The sequence below is a fragment of the Pelophylax lessonae genome (genome assembly GCF_965119305.1).
Source record: "Pelophylax lessonae genome assembly, chromosome: 2".
In the NCBI taxonomy this organism is placed as follows: Eukaryota; Metazoa; Chordata; class Amphibia; order Anura; family Ranidae; genus Pelophylax; species Pelophylax lessonae.
Window position 1 is genome coordinate 461,033,010 of NC_138769.1, and position 21,069 is coordinate 461,054,078.

At 46.9% G+C, this 21,069-nt stretch overlaps 1 protein-coding gene across 2 annotated transcripts in view; it reads right to left on the reverse strand.

Moving 5' to 3' along the window:
• The window catches only part of CYFIP1 (cytoplasmic FMR1 interacting protein 1), a 235,650-nt gene that overhangs the window by 68,075 nt on the left and 146,506 nt on the right, over positions 1-21,069 (reverse strand). For both annotated transcript variants that reach the window (XM_082244824.1, XM_082244823.1), the window contains exons 22-23: positions 7,664-7,863; positions 157-244 (exon numbers count right to left, since the gene is read on the reverse strand). In XM_082244824.1, the coding sequence (XP_082100950.1) occupies positions 157-244; positions 7,664-7,863 (288 nt within the window). The remainder of the gene's footprint in view (positions 1-156; positions 245-7,663; positions 7,864-21,069) is intronic.

Genomic DNA, 21,069 nt, shown 5'->3' on the forward strand with positions numbered 1-21,069 from the left:
TGTTCTGCAACAAAAAAAAAAAAAAGAAAAAAAAAAAAGAAAAACGAACGGGGGAGAAAAAATAAAAAAAAAAGGATATTGGCATTTACAAACACACTGGGTCAAGTTAATTTAGAATTCCCAAACAAACATTCTACTAAAAAGAAGTGTCCTTACCTTGGAGCCATATAAATATTGTGGTTGGGCATTGGGTGGTTTGTCACGTTGAAATTCTTGAGAAAATGGAAGAACTGTACGAACAAATCTGGAGAATTATTCAGAAGAGTAAACAATTAAGGCTGAAATATATGGATATACTATGCAAAATAAAAATTACAAGTGTGTGGTACTCCAATTAACTGATACATTTACATTAATGACATCAGATATCTGTAAGCTTATGGTGTGGTATTGTGAAAATAAACAGAAGACATGCCACAACCTCAAATTGTGCTGCCCCCATTAAAAGAGCAGCTGCTGAAACACTTCTAACTTCTCTGGGCACTTACTACTCTTCTTGGAGTGCAGATTTTCAGAGGCAGGTGATTTTTACCTTTTGCGGATTTCATATTACACTACTTCTTAGTACTGATACTGTACTGTAAGAGTTCACAGGAGTTTAAGGCATGGTAAGTAGTCAAAGCTGAACTCTAAACTGAAAAAAAATTGGATTTTTAACTTGCCGTAAAATCCATTTCTCTGATGTTCATTGACGGACACAGCTCCAGATCTTCATAACCATTGGGTTATATTGTCCCTTTTAGGATACTAGGCAGAAAAAGAATGTGGCTACGCCTATGGGCAGTCCCAGGAGATATTCTCCCTCTCTCTGCTATAGGTACATCAGAGAAATGTATTTTATGGTAAGTCAAAAATCCTATTTTCTCTTTCACTCATTGACGGACACAGCTCCTGATCGTCATAACCATTGGGACGTCCCAAAGCAGTGTTAAACAGGAGGGGTGAGAACAGCAAAACAATTCCCAAGGCTAAAAACAGTAGCCAACCAGGCAACATGAGCTCAACCAAAACAACTGGAGCCCACCTGAAAAAAACAATACACCCTCAAAGAGGATCAAGTACTCTAAAGAGCAGCCTGCAAAACCTTGCGGCCAAAAGAAACATCGGCAGATGCCAACACATCTACTTTATAGAACGTTTTGAAAGTGTGCGCCGACCACCACCAGGTGACCGCCTTGCAAACCTGCATCGATGACGCATGATGAAGGAAGGCCCAGGAGGCACTAAGTGCCAGAGTACAGTGCATCTCGACAGGAAAAGGAGGAATCTGCCCCCTGATGGAATAGGCCTGAATAACCGTCCATCTGATCCATCTGGAAATGGTCGCAGAGGAAGTGGAAAACCCTTTGCGAGGTCCATTCGAGAGCACAAATAGGGAGTCTGACTTCCTAAAAGAATCCAGAGCTGGCAGGTACATCCTAATTGCCTGGACCACACCCAAGGCATGCAAGGCAATTTCCTTCGGATGTTTTGGCATGGGACACAGGGAAAGCAACACAATGTCTTCATTCAAATGAAAATCAGACAACTTTTGGGAGGAACGACGGACAGGGGAGAAGAGCCACCTTATCTCATTGAATCACCAGGTAAGGTGAACGACAGGATAACACCGCCAGTTCCGGCACCCTGCGTGAACAGGTGATAGCCACCAAAAAATCCACCTTCTGAGACAGCGTAAGCAAGGGAATCTCCCGAAAATTCTCAAAGGAAGACTTCTGGAGGACCGAAAGCACCAAATTGAGGTCCCAAGGCGGCAACGGAGACCACACTGGAGGAACTAAATGTCGGACACCCTGAAGAAAGGTAGGCACAAGGCAGTGTGTGGCCAAGAGTCATTGGAAGAAGACTTCCAATGACTCTTGACTGACACCTCGCCATTGATGGTACTCATGGCAAATTTCTGTTCAACCCCCTGTTGAAGGAAGGTCAAGATCCGAGCCACCGAGAAGAAGCAAGGATGAACCTCAAGAGACTCATACAACGCAACGTACGTCTTCCACGTACGAGGATAGATCTTCCTGGATTTCCTAGCTTTTAACAGCGTTGGAATCACCGACTCCGATAAACCTCTATCCATCCGCACCTGGCGTTCAACAGCAAAGCCGTCAAAGCTAGCGACTAAAGTAGGATGGAAGATTGGTCCTTGGGGCAGCAGATCCCCCCTGAGAGGAAGCTTCCAGGTAACGTCGGCGACCAGCCGCACCAGATCGGCGCTCCAAGCCAGGAGAGGACAATCCGGAGCCACTAAGATGACTGGAATCCCTTCGATCTCGATCCTGTGTAGAAGTCTTGGCAGAAGCTTGAGAGGCGGGAAGGTGTAAATCAGATGATACTGACCCCATGGGGCCAACAGCGTGTCTGTGGCGTCCGCCACAGAATCCCGTGACTGAGCCACAAACCTCTGCACCTTTCTGTGGAGCCGATATGTCAATAGATCCACCTCGGGGATGCTCCACCAGAGACACAACTGATGAAACATCTCTGGATGAAGGGACAACCCCCCTTGGTTGAACGCCTGCCGACTGAGGTATTCCACCTGCCAGTTTTCCACCCTGGAAATGTGTACGGCGGAGAGGGCTGGGACGAAAACGTTCTGCCCACCTTAGAATGCAGACTACCTTCAGAGTCGCCAAGACACTTTTTTGTGTCCCCTCCTTGGTGATGGACATAAGCCACGGTCATGACATTGTCCAATTGAATGAGCGTGGGACAACCCTGAAGACGATCCGTCCAATGGTCCAGGCACAGTCTGATTGCTCGGAGTTCCAAGACATTGATCGGTAGTCCGGACTCTTCCAGTGTCCAGATCCCCCCCAACAGAATTTTTGCCGAGGATGCCTCCCCAGCCGGACAGGCTGGCATCCATGGTGACTACTGTCAAATACAAGGGGAGGAAGGATTTGCCCAGTCAAAGTGCCAGAGAACGAAGCCACCATATCAGGGACTCCTTAATTTCGCGGCTCAGCCAGATCCGATTGTCCAGAGACTGTGGAGTTTTGTCCCATTTGGCCAGAATCTCCCTTTGCAGGGACCTAGTATGGAACTGTGCAAACGGAACCCCCTTAAAAAGGTAGACACCATGAGGCCCAACACCCGCATGCAAGTCCGGAGGAATGACCATCTGCTGAATAGCAGGAGATGAATTGCAGCCTACAATTTCTGGAGTTTGTCCACAGGAAGGAGCACTCTGGCTAAAGCCGAGTCCAGAGTCAGACCTAGATAGTCCAGCTTTGTGGAAGGCACCAGAGCAAACTTCTGAAAATTCAGAATCCAGGCAAACTCCCTCAGAGTTCGTATGGTGATTTCCAGGTTTTCCACCAGAGCAGTAGGGGACTTTACTTGCAGAAGGAGGTCGTCCAAGTAGCCCAGTACAACGTTCCCCCGTTGGCGCAACAAAGCTAGCACCGAGGCTAACGCTTTTGTGAAGACCCGAGGAGCACGGGTGAGACCAAAAGGTAACGCCACAAACTGAAAATGCTCCTCTCCCATGGCAAAGCGGAGGAAGGGCTGGTGACTGGCACATATTGGAATGTGAAGGTAAGCATCCTTGATGTCGATAGATTGGATGTACCTTACCATCCTTCCTGGAAAATGTAAACAGGTTAACCTGTCGGAACCGGGACAATTACCCCTTGAAGCAACAGGTCTTGTACTGCCCCAAACAGACCCTGTAAATGGTCCGGGGACAGGTGCAAGTTGGAAGGAAAGAACATTGTCGGGGGACAAGAGTGAAATTCGATCTTGTAGCCGGACCAATTGAATTGGTGGACTCACTTGTCTTGTACCAGGGAAGTCCACGGATCCGGAAACCAATGAAGACGTCCCCCCACCTCCGATACGAGGGCACACCTTCATACTTTAGGAGCCTTGTCCATGGGTCTGGAGAAGCCGCTCTAGGCTTGCCAGACCAGGTTTGTTTGGATCCTACAGAGGAGGCCTGAAAGGCTTCAAGCCCTTGTCAGTGGACCCTGAGGGATGAAAAAAACTTCTTATGAGCCGAGAAGGAGGGCCCACGTCTACGACGAGATTCCTTGCTCTTAGTAGCCTGTGGAAGAAAAAGTACTCTTTCCCCCGTGAAACCTTTAATGATGTCATCCAGGATAGCCCCAAACAGGCAATCCCCTTGAAAGGGGAGATCAGTCAAGGACTTTTTAGAAGTCTGGTCCGCAGACCAGTATAGGCCAAAACACACGCCGAAGGACCCACTGCCAAAACTAGGGGAGCTGCATCAAAAGAGGCATCACAGATAAACTGCAGCCCCTGGACCAGCTGGTCCGCCAGCTCAGTAAAGGCAGGGGAGAGCTGTTCTCCCACCAGGTCACGGCGTAAAAGCTTAGACCACTCGGTCAGAGTTTGCGACACCAGGGCAATGGTGAATACCGGCCTCAGTACCGAACCAGCCAAAGTGTACATATTGCGAGCCAAAGCCTCTGGCTTCCTGTCAGCCGGATCCTTAAAGGCCGGGGACTCTTCAACCGGAATCATGTTTTTTTTCACCTTGTTCAATCTGGAAACCGGAGGGTCCACGACCGGTGGAACAGTCCACTTCTTAAAAAGGGACTTCACACAGGGATAACCCCTCGTAAATCGCTTAGGGACCAAGGAGACACTTTAGTCGCCCCTGCTCTTTAGCAACAATTCTGTCAAAATAGGCGGGGAAAGGAAACACCTTTGCTGCCCTGGACGGCTTGTGAGTGCCAAAGGGAACCTGCGCCTCTGTCGTAGCTGCGTACTCTATCTTCAAGGTCTCAAGCACAGATACAAATCAGTGCTTCCACCAGCACCTTTTCGTGCGCGGTTGCAGACGTTGAGGAATCATCCTCACTATCTAAGGATTCCGGGCGCGAGGTTGGAGACCCAGCAGGGTGACCCACGCCTGCATCAGATTCAAGATCTGATAAAACAGTTGAGTCAGGGGGAAGGAGGTGGACGCTTTTTGCTAGCCCATCGCCCGAAAGCCACCTCCACCCGGGACACAAAGGACTCCAGGACCGCCGTCAGTGGATAGATGGGTGGTGGCCTCAGAGAGGGGATCAGGTGGGGAGATGTGCGCCAAAGACTCCATGAGTCACCAGGGGGACCCCCCAAAAAGCGTAAAACACTGCAAAGGGACAACCCCCTCCACTCTGGAAGCACCACCTGGTCGCAAGGCACAAAGCACCAAGCGATCCGCAGCAGAGAGGGAGAGAACTCCACCAGACTCACCACCCAGCAGAAACAAGCACCTGCAGCCACCAGGATAATCTGCATTCCATGTGCGGCGATCAGGAAGTGAAAAGATCTAGGAGTCAGCACCAGGGGATAAGGAGGGGCTCCCACCGCCGAAATCGCCACCCACAGAACTCTACTGTCATGGCCGCCACTATTTTCAATGGCAAACCACTGCAAAACGACCGCTGGACTACACAAACATGCAACTGTGCATAGAAACACAGACTACAGCAAAATGCAGCACTACGATGCTCCCAGGGACCCAGGAGGGATCCCTAGGCCTCAAGGACAGGCCCAGGCAGGACAGAGAGCCCTGGCAGGAGCCCCCACCAAGTACAACCCCCTACAGCCGATCATTTGGTTGCAGGCGGCGCACCCCTCCCCTCGGACCCATCGCCAGCATAGCGCCCTGCCCCCACCACAGGAAGCGGACCAGACCACCAACACAGTCCAAGCATAAGTGGAAGGGGGGTAGGATGGGGTACAGATAAAAGGGGGGTACCTGGCGGGAAGGAGGGCGACCCAAGGGTCCGACCCTCCACCCCAAAACCATCCAGGGGGAGAGGGGGGACAGCTACTCACCATACCAGGAACTGCTCGAGAAAGGACCCCTCACCATTGAAATGGGGGGGGGGGCTGACGGCCAGCAGGAGCGCTGTGAGTCGGGCTGAGACCCGGCCGTATGCGACCTCGCGAGGCATTTAACTTGCAGGCCAGCCCCATCCAGTAGGGCTATTTCACGGCCGACCTAGCGCGGAGCTGCTCCCTGGCCAATCTGAGGTGACCACTGGATCTAGATTATCCAGCCCATCACCCAGTCCCGCAGTTTGATTGTAGATTTTACAGAAAAAAAAAAACAGAAGAAAAAATTCTACCTAAAAAGGAAAAAAATTGCCAGGACCAGAGATCCCAGCAAGGAACTAGGTCCTTACTCTTGACTAGGCAGAGAAGAAACTGAGTAGAAATAGCAGAGAGGGGGAGTATACCCCCTAGGACTGCACATAGGCGTGGCCAGATTCTTTTTCTGCCTTGTGTCCTACTCCCATATGGGGCAGTATAACCCAATAGTTATGAAGATCAGGAGCTGTGTCAGTCAATGAACGAAAGAGAAATTTTATTTAAATACATTACTTCATAGCTGCAAAGGATATATTTACACTTTGTGTGAACCAAATGCCTTTACCTTATAAAAGCAGTACTTGAATCATCAATGTGCTGCACAGCTTTGTTAGAAGGGGGGGGGGATTTCAGGGGCAGGGTTATTTGTGTTAGAAGGGGGAAAATACATTTTGCTGTGAGGAAGAACAGAGGTGGGCAATTTGTACAGGAAAATGAATTTTAGAAGGCGGGGAGAGACTTGTGTTGGGAGAGGAAGAGGATTTGTGAGAGGGGGGACTGCTGGGAGGGGTAAGCGTGCAGACTGGTGCTTTGTTTTCTTTGGAGGGGGGGGGGGTGGGGATTGGCTAAATGCGTAAAGTGGGAGAGAATATTGCTTGCAGTAGGAATTTTTGCACTCTGACCTCTACACTGCAAAACACACCCTATACTCCTGTCTTTTTTTTTTGTGTGCTCCTGACCTTTACTATGCAATACATGCACCTGGGCCCCATGTTCCATCCATTTACCTTTGACCTCTGCTCTGACTGCAGCACTCTATGCATTACATACTCCAGAACCTTGAACTTCTTGCATTACACACCCCAGGCTCCTGCACTCTACGCATTACACCCTCCTGACACCTGCATTGTTTTTCTAAACCCAACACTGACTGAAGCACTCTGTGCATTATGTACTCTTGTCCCTTGCACACCACTGACCCCTGCATTCTGCCTTGTAGACTCTTGCACTATATAAACTCTTTTGTACACGTCACCAAAGTGCTGCTTGTCTCAACAGGTTTTGGTTGCTAAGCAAGCCTCAGACAAAGTGTTAGCGCTATTATTATGATTAGTATTCGCTCTATTTTGAGAGTGCACAAAAGCATATGCCATGGAAGCGTTTATTTTTATTTTTTCCTCGTTTGTGAATGTAAATTAAAAATAGGGGCATGAGAAATAAAAAGGAATTAAGGGGCTAAATGTCCTAGAATACTTTCTGCTTCAGTCCCTTAGTCAAGTAACATCAAACAGAATCCCAGCATAATTCTTAGCTAGACATCTGTCCATTCCAACCCTGAAACACTAAGGGGCTATCCATAAATGACATCAAAGATTTATACAACTTCATCCATGATTTACATATCCAATTTGAAAAATGTGTGAATCATGCGATTACATTTATAAACAGATATCGAAGGTATCAAATACAACAACAAAAAAAAAAAAAAAATAATCACATTATCTACAACATAAGAAACAGACCTTCACAATGTTGGTTTTAGCATGCTGAAGTATTAATGAAATATCAATGGCAGATACCACATCGGTAAATAAGATTTAGTCAGAGCATTTACCTGTATGTGGAACCATTATAGCAGTAATTTGGGAGGAAATCATAATTGAGTTCCCAGAAGACATGAAGGGTGATTCTTCCATAGGGGGCAGAGACATTATGATTCGCTTCCCGAAACATGGCATCATAGCTGTCCAAGGTCAGGTACTTGCTCAGTAATTTGTGAGTCAGTCGGTTTATTTCAAGAAGGCCATCTAGCTCCTGTCCGTAAAAAAATAAAAATAAAATAAAAATGAATCAACCAAAATAAGTGTTTACTGTATTTCATAAAATGGATTATCTATTCCACCCATAGATTTACTTCCCTTAATCTTGTACCCCCTCAAATAAAAAATAAAAGTTTCACATAAAGTAGGTATTTTGTACTCATTCTGCCTTCAATGCAAAGCAGCATTAAAGCGGTTCTAAAGTCACAAGTGTTTTTTATTTTTTTACCTTAAAAGGAGTTGTAAAGGCAGAAGGTTTTTTATTTTAATGCATTCTATGCATTAAAATAAAAAGCCTTCTGGGGAGCAGCCTTTCCAGCACCCCCTAATACTTAGCTGAGCCCCATCTCTCTCCAGCGAAGTCCACTGGTCCCTGGGCCATCCGGGACTTTCCCTCCTAATTGGCTGAGACGCAGCCACTGCGCCATTGGCTCACACGGCTGTCAATCAAAGTCAGGTCAGCCAATCGGGAGAGAGAGGGGGCAGGGCCAAAAAGCAGCTCCATGTCTGAATGGACACACCGAGCAGCAGCTCGGCTCAGATGCCCCCATAGCAAGCTGCTTACTGTGGGGGCACTCAATAGGAGGGAGGGGCCAGGAGCAGCAACGAGGGACTCGAGAAGAGGAGGATCCGGCTGCTCTGTGCAAAACCAACTGCACAGAAGAAGCAAAACACGTTTGTTATTTAACAAAAAAAAAAAAAAAAAAGAGACTTTGCAATCACTTTAATGCATTACCTGAATTGGGGGGGGGGGGGTGGGAAACAAAAAACAAACCTTTACCTAGCTGTTTAATCCCCCCCCCCCCTTTCCAATTACTTACCCAGAGACCTATGTCAATACAGCGCTTGGCATGTCTGCAGCAGTGCTGGTCTCTCCCTACTCTCACAGGCCAGATTGATAGTGGCAGGAGGCATTGGCTCCGGCAGCTGTCAATCAAAACCAGTAAAAAGGGAGTGGAAGACGGGTTGAGGTGCTATGGATGGACACAGCCTGGCTCGGGAGCATGCCTGCAAGTGTGCCCCATAGAACACGGTTTGCTATGGGGGAATACTAAAAATAAGGAGGAGCAGACAGCACTCTCAGGGAACACCAGAAGAGGAGATAAGGAGTATGCTCTGTGCAAGGATATGCTGGACAAAAATAAGGAAAAACACTACATGATTTGCAGGTGTGAAAGTGATGACATGTTTTGCATTGAAAGCGGAAGTGATTTAACATGGGACAATAGGTGACAAACTCCAAACATACAAAAAATGCTAGACACACCAAACTGGATTAATAACAGCTGCGGCCTTGTTCATTGGTTTTCACAAATCTAAACAATTCACCATAACTCTTAAATTGGAAGTAAACTTCCATCTTTAAGATTTACCTATAGGTAAGCCTATATTAGGTGTTACCGATAGGTAGTGTAAATATCTCCTAAAAACCATGCACCGTTTAGGAGTTATTTAATGTCCTATCAGCCAGTTACGTCACTGGCACATGCACGCTAAAGGAACGGTCGCCCGTGGCATTCCTTCAGAGCACTGTGCCGTGACCGGCGGCGGCGCAGGAGTGACGTCATCGTGGTTCTGGCTAGTCACACACCAGGACCCAAAAACCGGGAAAGAAGACCAGGTATAGATGGATGCCGTCTCCAGCAATCACATCGCATTGCTGGAAGGCTTCGTTTTCAGATAAGTTTCACATAATGTACTAGTACACGATGCATACTAATAATGTACTAGTACACTATGCATACTAGCACATTATGCCTTTGCCTTGCAGGTAATGAAAAAAAAAAAAAAAGTGCAGCGTTTGACAACCAGTCACGTACCTGGAATGTCACCAGTCTTCAAGTGGTTGTATCAGGATGATGCCTGCAGCTGCAGGCATGGCACGGGTACTTTTTATTTTTTATTTTTAAGAGACAGCAGTCGGCTCTCTTGTAATAGCAATCAGAGCGGCTAAGTAACCGCTCAATTGCGATTACAAGCAGTGGGAGGGGACGTCCACGAGCATCCCGTCTATGGATAGAAAAATTTACGTTTTTTGTCGCCGCTGCGCGGGCATCGGGTAGAATTTTAAAGCGTGACAGGTTTGGTATCTATTTACTTGGCATAACAACATCTTTTATATTTTACAAAAAGAAATAGTGTATTGTGTTTTCACATCAGATCTCAATAGGTAAAAATATAATTCTGGATATCTATACTGAAATGGACTGGGTAATGTGTTAGGAATGCAAGGATGCCACATTGTTAAATGGAAATGAAAATTATCAACCTACAGAGGGCTGAATTCAAAGACACCCCGAGAATCAAAGTGAAAAAAATGATGCAGCAGGCTAGTGCATTTTGCTGAAATTTCATTGCAGCTACTCAAAAATGGTGCTCAGTACTTTGTATGGCCCCCCACGTGCTTGTATGCATGCCTGCAAATGTCGGCACATGCTCCTTTTGAGACAACAGATGGTTTCCTGGGGTATTTTCTTCCATATTTTAACCAGGGCATCACGGAGCTCCTTAACAGACTGAGGTGCAACCTGGTGGCTTCAGATGGACCAAAACATAACGTCCCAGAGGTGTTCTATTGGATTTAGGTCATACGGGCCATTCAATTGTATCAATTCCTTCATCCTCCTGGAACTGGCTGCATAATCTATCCACATGAGGCTGGGCAATATCGGGCACCAGGAGAAACCCAGGACCCACTGCACCAGAGTACAGTCTGACAATGGGTCCATGGATTTCATGCCAATTACCTTATGGCAGTCAGGGTGCCATTGTCTAGCCTGTAGAGGTCTGTGCGTCCCTTAATGGACATGCCTCCCCAGACCATCACTGACCCATCAAACTGGTCATGGTAAACAATGTTACAGGCAGCATAAGGTCCTCCACGGCTTATCCAGACCCTTTCACGTCTCATCTGTGCTCTGGGTGAACCTGCTCTCATTTGTGAAAAGTACAGGGGGCCAGTGGTGGCTCTGTCAATGCTGGTGTTCAATAACAAATGCCAATCGAGCTCCAAAGTGCCGGGCAGTGAGCACAGGCCCACTAGAGGACATCATGCCCTCAGGCCACCCTCATGAAGTCTGTTTCTGATTGTTTGGTCAGAGGCATTCACACCAGTGGCCTGCTGGAGGTCATTTTGTAGGGCTCTGTCAGAGCTCATCCTGTTCCTCCTTGCACAGCAGATACTGCGGATGGGTTAAGGACCGTCTTCGGCTCTGTCTAGCTCTCCTAGACTAGCTGCCTATCTCCTGGAATCTCCTCCATGCTTGAGACTGTGCTGGGAGACTCAGAAAACCTTCTGTAAATGGCACGTACTGATGTGCCATGCTGGAGGAGTTGGACTGCCTGTGCAACCTCTATAGGGTCCAGGTTTTGCCTCACACTACCAGTAGTGACACTAACCCTAGTCAAATGCAAAACTAGAGAAAAAAACGGTCAAAAAGGAGGAGTAGGGAAAACTTGTGGGCCACTTCATTAACATTTTCCTTACTTGGGCCACTCCAGCTAATAAAAGTGTCTATTTAAAAAGAAAAAAAAAAAAACTTCTCTAATGAAGGTGTTCTATTGCTCAAACCAAAATAGGTAACACACTGCTACACAGACTACCAGAGCAACTAAATAACAAGGCCACAGTGTCTATGCAAGGAATTTTATGGAAAGTGCATCCTTCGGACCTGGTTATACCCACCTCTGCCTCATAGCTCCCTGCAGTTGGATGTGAATTTGGCTTTGTTGTTGACCTTAGATTAGTGAGGTGATAGTGTCATCAAGTGTAAAAAAGTTTATTTCAAATGATGAAAAATGTAATATCTTCCTCCCCCAAGCAACTTTGAAAGTACATTATGAATGGATTAATGTAAGTCTTGCGCTTTATAAAGTATAAGATTGGCACACTAACTTTAGAGCAGTGTTAAAATTCCCAACCACCTCAGAAATAACTACTACCCAAAGACCTAGGCAAAATTATACTTGCAAGCTTACATTTAAACAAAGACAGTTGTAAAAACAAATGTTTTGTAACCCAATATCATCCTTCCTATTGGGAAACACTGTGGGGTTAATTTACTAAAACTGGAGAGTGCAAAATCTGGTGCAGCTATGCATCTTCAGCTTGTTCAATTAAGCGTTGAAAAAAACAAAAACAAAAAAAACAAAAACTGGTTTCTATGCAGAGCTGCACCAGATTTAGCACTCATCAGTGTTAGTAAATCAACCCATATGTTAAGTAGCTTAGTTTCTCTGGGAATGACTAAATATTTTCTGAAATCTGGACTTGATAAACCTAGGGGGCTATGCTTATAACTGGGCATATTTCACAGGCAGACATTTCTGCATCATTCCTATTTGCTCTTGTAAAAACTCAATACAAAACAAAAAACATACAGGGCTGTCAGCCAATTTGAAAGGCTCTATTTTATACATTAGTCTTTTCTAATCTAAACCTGTAAACTCTAAAGAGCATCATGTTCAGAAAGCATTAACAATTCAATTACAAAGCACAACTCAACCTTTCAAATTGCTTGTTTTAAGCTAAAAAAGTTTTTAAGTTTTTAAACAGGCAGTGTTAACTTTTAAGGACAGAAAAGAAAAAGGCAGGTGCATTGCTCATTAGCTTTTTAAAGATGCAAACTTTGAGGGATCGCCTTAACGTTTGTTTAGCTAACTTTTGGAGTAAGCATGCAGAATTAGGAGTTATTGATCCATGTCAGACAGAAGTCAGATTCACAATGCAGGTACTGTGTTTCTATCTTCACAGAATCACTTTTAAGTCTATCTACAGCCCAAACTTATAGACGCATCTCAAAAAATTAGAAAAATCATCAAAGTATTTATTTTAGTAATTCAATTCAAAACGTGATTCATTACACATGAGTGATATATTTCAAGCATTTCTTTCATTTAATTTTGATGATTATGGCTTACAGCTAGTAAAAAAAAACAAAATTCAGTAGCTCAGAAAATTAGATTCCATAAGACCAATAAAAAAAAAAAAAAAAGAAAAAAAAAAGGATTTTTAATACAGAAATGTTGGCTTACTGAAAAGTATGTCCATGTAAAGTATAGTATGCACGCAATGGTCAAGATACGCGCGTGTGTGTGTGTGTGTGTGGTGGCTCATGTAGCACTGACACCAGTCGTAGTCTGCTCCTTGTGAATCTCCCCCCAAATTCGTGAATGGCCTTTGCTTCACAATCCTCTCAAGACTGCGGTTATACCTGTTGCTTGTGCACCTTTTTCTTGTGACATTTTCACACTAATGGGTTTTTTGACTTACCGTAAAATCCATTTCCCTGATGTTCATTGATGGACACAGCTCCTTATCTTCTCGACCATTGGGTTATACTGCCCCCTATAGGAGTAGGACACTAGGGAGGAAAAAGCTTTACTACGCCTATGGGGCAGTCCCAGGGGGTATACTCCCACTCTCAGCTATAGGCAACTCAGTTTTGTTGCAAGCAGTGTCAGAAGAAAACCAACTCCGCAGAGGGGTGGGTGCTGTGTCCGTCAATGATCAGAGAAATTGACTTACGGTAAGTCAATCCCATTTTCTCTTTCGTTCACTGACAGGCACAGCTCCATGTCTTCTAGACCATTGGGCTTATGCTGCTCTCTTCATGAGTAGGACTAGGCGGGAGCGATTTTGGGTACGCCCCTGAGGCAGTCCCAGAGAGTATACCATCACTTCCTGCTATAGGACTCAAGTTTTTTGCGGTGGACTGCTGGGAGTAATGCCCATCTGATGCCATGGCGTGGGGAGTAATGTCCCTCCTCCTTTCTTTTGAAATTGCTGGGGTGGTCATGGGCCCTCCCTGGGGATAGTAGGCCACCTCCTGTGTCCTTCCTCCCCTCACATTTTCCCCCCTCTCCCTAGCGGGGTTCAGTTGCCCTCACCTGCCCCGTCTCCCCCCCTTAACTCCCTTTTGGGGGGCACATGTGTATTTTTGGGTAAGGTGGCTTCTCTGGTGTTGGGCCAGAGAGGGGTGGGTGGGTGTCGATGTCGGCCCCCCTTTTGGGGTTGCCTGTACCTGGGTGCTGTGGGGGGGGCCCTGGGGGGTCCCCTCCTGGTGGATGCCTTCTTCCCTGGGGTCCAGGGTCCCGTGCAGCGCTGCCATTTTGCCATGGATGCTGCATTCCTGGCTTTGGTGGCCATGTCTGTGTAGTCCAGCGGCCATGTTTTTGGTTTCCCATTGAGAATAGCGGCAGCAATTTTCTTGTAGCCAGAGTGTGGTGATGTGCTGCGGGGGCCTCTAGTGTCAGTGTCAGCGCTCCCTCTTCAATCGCAGTGTGGCAGGCTGTTTGGCGCTCTCCAGATCTGGGGTGGTGAGTCTCTGTGGGTATACGATCCTTCCTCTGCTATATAGCGCTGTGGGTGCGCCGATTCTTGTGGTGCTCCAGTGGTGTGTGGGGTTTTCTTTTTTTTAACTTTTTCTTTTTGTGCACGCCATGGCTCTGATTAACCATGGAACCTCAGGAGCGTGTATCACCACCAGGCCCACTCCTGGAAGCTGCGGGACCCTCTGGGTCTCAGTCTGCCCTGGCGGCCATGACGGCAGCCCTGCAGTCACTTGTTTCCAAGGTAGATATGGCCCTGCAAAAGATCCTAGCAAGAAACGCCCCCCGCCTTCACTTGTATCTTCTGCCTCCTCAGAGTCTGAGGTGGATTTGGCTGCTGGGGACGAGAGTCAGCCCACTGGGTCTGCGTCCACACACACTGAGTGCTCTAATAGGATGAATCCACCTCCTCCTCCGCAGCCGCGCATGAAAAAGCGCTGGTGGAGGCATTGCGTTAGTGCGGGAAACCTTAAAAGTTGGAGGACTCAGCTGATGCCGAGTCGGCGAAGCCGGTGCAGTTTGGCACCCACAAATCTTCCAAGGTGACAAAAGTGTTTCCCTTTCCTGCCTACTTTGACGAGATTGTCACTAGTCAGTGGGGTTCCCCGAAATGGTTGGAAAACCTAAGCGTTTCGCAAGGAGGAGTCTCTTCTGAAGAAACTTAAGGTTCCACCATCAGTGGACTCCGTTTTCCAGGTTAAATAAGGCCACACTCTTGCCGGTGGAGGATTTTCTATCCTTTAAGGATCCAGTGGACAAGAGAGCTGAGGCCCTGGTCCTTTACCTTTTCACCTAGGAAGGTTCAATGTTGAGGACGGGGTTTGTTATCACCTTGGTATCCGGAATGGACAAAACTTTTACGCCAGGATCTAGAAGGGGGTAAACACCCTCCTGAGCTGGCGGAGCTGGCTGATCAGTTGATCCTGGGGTTACAGTACATTTGTGATGCAGCCTCCTTGGCCGGCAGGGTATCTGTGATGACGGTCATTCTTTGCCGCATGATTTGGTTGAAGTACTGGTTGGCCAACCAGGCTTCTAAAAAGGTGCTGACTGATCTACCTTTTGTGGTGACTGTTTGTTCGGTGCCTCTATGCAAGAGATCATTAAGGGCTTTACGGGAGGTAAGAGTACATTACTTCCGCAAGTTGCTGGGGATAAGGAACCACGTCGTAAACGTGGTCCTTTTTTCTCGGCTCATAAGCGGCCCTTTCATCCGTCTGGATCGCAGGAAAATGGTTTCAGATCCACCTGTAACTTTGCGGGAGGCTCCAAGAGACACTGGAATGGTAAGTCAAAGGAGGGCACCACCGGTTCCACAGACAAGCCTTTCCCAGCCTGAAAAAGGTTCCCTCACCCGCATCTGGGCTGGAGGGGATGTCCTCCCCTTTTTCTAGGACCATGGGCCTTGCTCATTCAGGACAAATGGGTCCACGCGTTGATTCAGTTTGGTTACAAGATCGAGTTTCGGTCCTTGCCTCCGGCAAGGTTCTTTCCTTCCAACTTGAACCTGTCTAAAGATCGGCTACAGGGCCTTTCAGGAGCAGTGCAGGACCTGTTAGAACAAGGAGTCATTGTGGCGGTACCAGAGTCTGAACTTTTTTTATTTCAAATTGGTTAACAGCTCCCAGGTAGGAAGGCAAGGTTTGTCGATCTTGGACCTCAAGGCTCTGAACCACTTTGTGGGGGTTCAGAAATTTTGGATGGGTTCAGGAATTTCGGATGGAGTTCATTTGCACGGTATTAGCTTTCCTCCATCAAGAGGATCTTCTGGCTTCTATCTATCGTAAGGACGCTTACCTTCATATTCCAATATATGTCGGGAATGAGCGTTTTGTTTTGTTTTACCTTTGGCGAGGAGCACTATCAATTCGTGGCGTTAACCTTTGGTCACGCCTCAGCTCCTCGGGTGTTCACAAAAGGTTTTGGCCCCAATGCTGGCCTTGCTACGGAAGAAGGGGATCGCGGTATTGGGTTACCTGGACAATCTGCTTCTGCGTGCAGTCTTCTTCGGCTTTAGAAGCCAACTTGGACATCATGCCACAGCACCCAGATAGGATAACTTAGGCACTGATTCAGCGAGTGGCAGTATGCGGCCCAATCAGACCTTGTATTACTGCCACAAATGCTGAAATAGTGCCGGCATGCCACAGATTGCTACTAATGTTCATTGATAATTAAAAATTCAGATAAGGCCGGCAGTACAATGTTTTTGGGCGTTAGCATCCATATCTTTCAGTGCAGTATTGAGTCACATAACTTTCTGCGATTTTGACCAGTGTGAATCAAAGAGGGATCCTCTGATTAATGATGGAGGCAGCCACGCCGCTAAGTTACTCAAATTTCTCAGCTTAACTGTTCACAAAGTAAAAGTACTGTTCCAGCAAATATGGATATATGTGCATATAAATCCTTTCATATTATTCCATAGCAGCATAGAGTGAGGTAGTGAGATTTTCGGACAATCTACGGTTTGTGGTAAATCACACTGAACTATACATATGCAGATGGAGTATCGTCAAGAATTCTTGACCAAGTGCCTGCTAGTCCGAGATGGACGGTGGGGGAGGGATGAACCCTACAGGGAAGAAGCTTTTGGTTAACAGATAGATAAACCTCAGTGTCCACAATGCGATAACAGGGAGAGACGCTGTGTAGTGGAACAGCGAGGGCTCGCACCAGGTGGATCTCCTACGGTATAGGGAATCCAAGCCGCGGTTAGGTAGAAAAAATCTAGTCATATGGATTCTAGCAGGTTGCTTACCGCATCACCGGAGTATTCCATAGTTCACAAATACCTGGTGATCACGGCCCTTTCTCTATCCCCTTCGCTGGTTCAGTGGATCATCCGACGATAGCTTTACTTCCGGGTCTTATTCCTAGAAGGGGATTCAAATGCGCCCACAATATCCAGGTTCCTCCTATTGGTGTATTCAGTTCAGCTCATCATTTCCGCTGGTAGTACTACAGGCAGCGTCAACTCAAAGCCGTCACTTAAACATAGGCAGTGTTTGGCTCTGGGCACCATCAAGGGCCAGATCACCATCAAGGGCCAGATCTCCACTTTGGCCATATTTTTCCAAAGGCCATTGGCTGCGAAGTCCAGTCCTTGTGCAGGGAGTTTGCCATATGGCTCCTCCGGTGCAATCCCTGGTACCTCCATGGGATCTCAATTTGGTACTGTGGTACTTCAAAAGTCTCCTTTTGAAAACATTTGTGAACTTCCTCTGCTCACTTTTTTCAGAAGGTGGCCTTTTTAGTCGCCAATTACTTCTGCATGTAGGGTGTCGGAGTTATCGGCGTTGTCCTGTCGGTCTCCTTACCTGGTGATTCATAGGGACAAAGTGGTGTTGTGACCCTGTCAGGCATTCCTTCCTAAGGTTGTCTTGGGGTTTCATCTGAATGAGGATATTGTGTTACCATCCTTATGTCCCAAGCCAAAAAATCCTAAAGAAATTGCTTTACATTCCTTGAATGTGGTTAGGGCGATTCGGGAATCTATTTGTTTGTTCATACGGATGGACTTCGTAAAGGGCAGGCTGCATCTGCTGCGACCATTTTTAGGTGGATCAGGTAGATGGTGGTGCATGCTTAGTCTATTAGAAGGGTCCATTTCCCACTTTCCCTGTCAAGGTGCATTCTACACTCAGTGCCTCCTTGCCCTTTCGTCATCAGGCATTTGTTGGGTTAGGTCATGGAGGAGTGGAAGTGGAAACAGCAGCCTGCAAAACCTTGAGGCTAAAAGAAGCATCAGCAGATGCCAACACATCCACCTTAAAAACTTTTTGAATGTGTGCACAGACGACCTTGAAAACCTGCATCACTGACCTCGGACGTCGGAAGGCCCAGGAGGCACTAAGCGTCCAAGTAGAATGCGCCTTAACATAATAACGGGGTGGGCAACTACATGGCAGATGAGGTTTAATGTTGGAAAATGTAAAGTAATGCACCTGGGGGCCAGAAACCAGAAAGCAAACTACTCACTAGGGGGGGAACCTCTGGGTGAGTCTAGGATGGAAAAGGACTTGGGGGTACTGGTAGACAACAGGCTTGGCAGTGGCATGCAATGCCAAGCCGCCGCAAGCAAAGCCAACAGAATACTGGGATGTATAAAAAAGGGGATTCACTCCAGAAATAAAGAGATTATTCTCCCACTCTACAAGACTCTGGTCCGGCCACATCTGGAGTATGCTGTCCAGTTCTGGGCACCGGTCCTCAGGAAGGATGTGCTGGAACTGGAGAAAGTCCAGAGAAGGGCAACAAAAATGATTAGGGGAATGGAGGACATCAGCTATGAGGAAAGCCTACAAGCACTGAACCTATTCTCTCTGGAGAAGAGACGATTGAGGGGGGATATGATATCAATGTACAAATACTGTACTGGCGACCCTAGCATAAGGAACAAACTATTCAGAGAAAGGGAGATACAATAAGACACGTGGCCACTCACTAAAACTAGAGGAAAGGCGGTTTAACCTTAAAGTGCGTAAGGGGTTCTTCACTGTAAGAGCGGTAAGGATGTGGAATTCTCTTCCACAAGCAGTCATATCAGCAGGGAGCATTGATAGTTTCAAAAAACTATTAGATGGGCACCTTAGAGACCACAACATACAGGGGTATACGATGTACGGTTAAAAGCAAACACACACACATCATAGGTTGAACTGGATGGACTGATGTCTTTTTTCAACCTCACTAACTATGTAACTATGTAACATGAAAAGGAGGAATCTGACCCTTAATTGAAAAGATCTGAATCACTGTCTGTCTGATCCATCTGCAAATGGTCGCAGCAGAAGCAGCCAGCCGTTTGAGGTCCATCCGTGAGTACTAATCGTGAGTCTGACTTTCTAAAAGGCTCCGTAGCTCCCGGGTACACCCTGATTGCCCGAACCACATCCAGGGAATGCAAGGCAATTTCCTTGGGATGTTTAGGCCTGGGGCATAGGGAAGGCAACACAATGTCTTTATTCAAATTGAAATCAGAGATGACCTTTGTAAGTAACGACGGATAGGGACAAAGAACCACCTTATCGCTGTGAACCACCAGGTAGGGTGAATGACAAGACAACACCGCCAGCTCAGACACCCTGCGTGCAGAAGGAATTGCCACCAAAAAGGCCACCTTCTGGGACAACGTAAGCAGGGGAACCTTCCAAAGACTTTCGAAAGGAGGTTTCTGAAGAACTGACAGCACCAAATTGAGGTCCCACATCGGCAATGGAGACCGCGCTGGAGGAGTCAAGTGTCGAACTCCTTGGATAAAGGTATACACCAAAGCATGTGTGGCCAATGGACGTTGAAAGAAAGCCGCTAAGGCCGAAACCTGGCCCTTGATGGTACTCAAGGCCAGACGCTGCTCAATTCCCCATTGGAGGAAAGCCAATACCTGAACCACCGGAAAGTGCAAGGGTGAACTCCAAGAGACACACATCACACGATATACAGTATCTCACAAAAGTGAGTACACACCTCACATTTTTGTAAATATTTTATGATATTTTTTCATGTGACAACACTGAAAAAATGACACTTTGCTGCAATGTATTGTAGTGAGCATATAGCGTATATAACAGTGTAAATTTGCTGTCCCCTCAAAAGAACTCAACACACAGCCATTAATGTCTAAACTGCTGGCAACAGCACCCCTAAGTGAAAATGTCCAAATTGGGCCCAAAGTGTCAATATTTTGTGTGGCCACTGTTATTTTTCAGAACTGAATTAATCCTCTGGGGCATGGAGTTCACCAGAGCTTCACAGGCTGCCACTGAAGTCCTCTTCCACTCCTCCATGACAACATCACCGAGCTGGTGGATGTTAGAGACCTTGCGCTCCTCCACCTTCTGTTTGAGGAGGCCCCACAGATGCTCAATAGGGTTTAGGTCTAGGTCTGGAGACATGCTTGGCAGTTCCATCACCTTTACCCTCAGCTTCTTTAGCAAGGCAGTGGTAGTCTTGGAGGTGTGTTTGGGGTACTTATGTTGGAATACTTCCCTGCAGCCCAGTCTCTGAAGGGAGGGGGATCATGCTCTGCTTCAGTATGTCACAGTACATGTTGGCATTCATGGTTCCCTTAATGAACTGTAGCTCCCCAGTGCCGGCAGCACTCGTGCACTCCAGACCATTACACTTTCACCATCATGCTTGACTGTAGGCAAGACACATTGGTCTTTGTGCTCCTCACCTGTATGCCGCCACACATGCTTGACACCATCTGGACCAAATAAGTTTAGTTTGGTCTCATCAGACCACAGGACATGGTTCCAGCAATCCATGTCCTTCGTCTGCTTGTCTTTAGCAAACTGTGGGCTTTCTTGTGCATCATCTTTCGAAGAGGCTTCTTTCTGGGATGACAGCCATGCAGACCAATTTGATGCAGTGTGTGGTGTGTGGGCTGAGCACTGACAGGCTGACCTCCCCACCGCTTCAACCTCTGCAGCAATGCTTGCAGCACTCATACGTCTATATCCCAAAGACAACCTCTGGATAGGACGCTGAGCACATGCACTCAACCACCTTGGTCGACCATAGCGAGGCCTGTTTGCAGTGGAATCTGTCCTGTTAAACTGCTGTATGGTCTTGGCCACCATGCTGCAGCTCAGTTTCAGGGTCTTGGCATTCTTCTTATAGCCTAGACCTCCTTTATGTAGAGCGACAATTATTTTTTTCAGATCTCCGAGTTCTTTGCCAGGAGGAGCCATGTTGAACTTCAAGTTACCAGTATGAGAGAGTGAGAATGATAACACCAAATTTAACACCTGCTCCCCATTCACACCTTGTAACATTAATGAGTCACATAACATCGGGGAGGGAAAATAGCTAATTAGGCCTAATTTGGACATTTTGACTTAGGGGTGTACTCACTTTTGTTGCC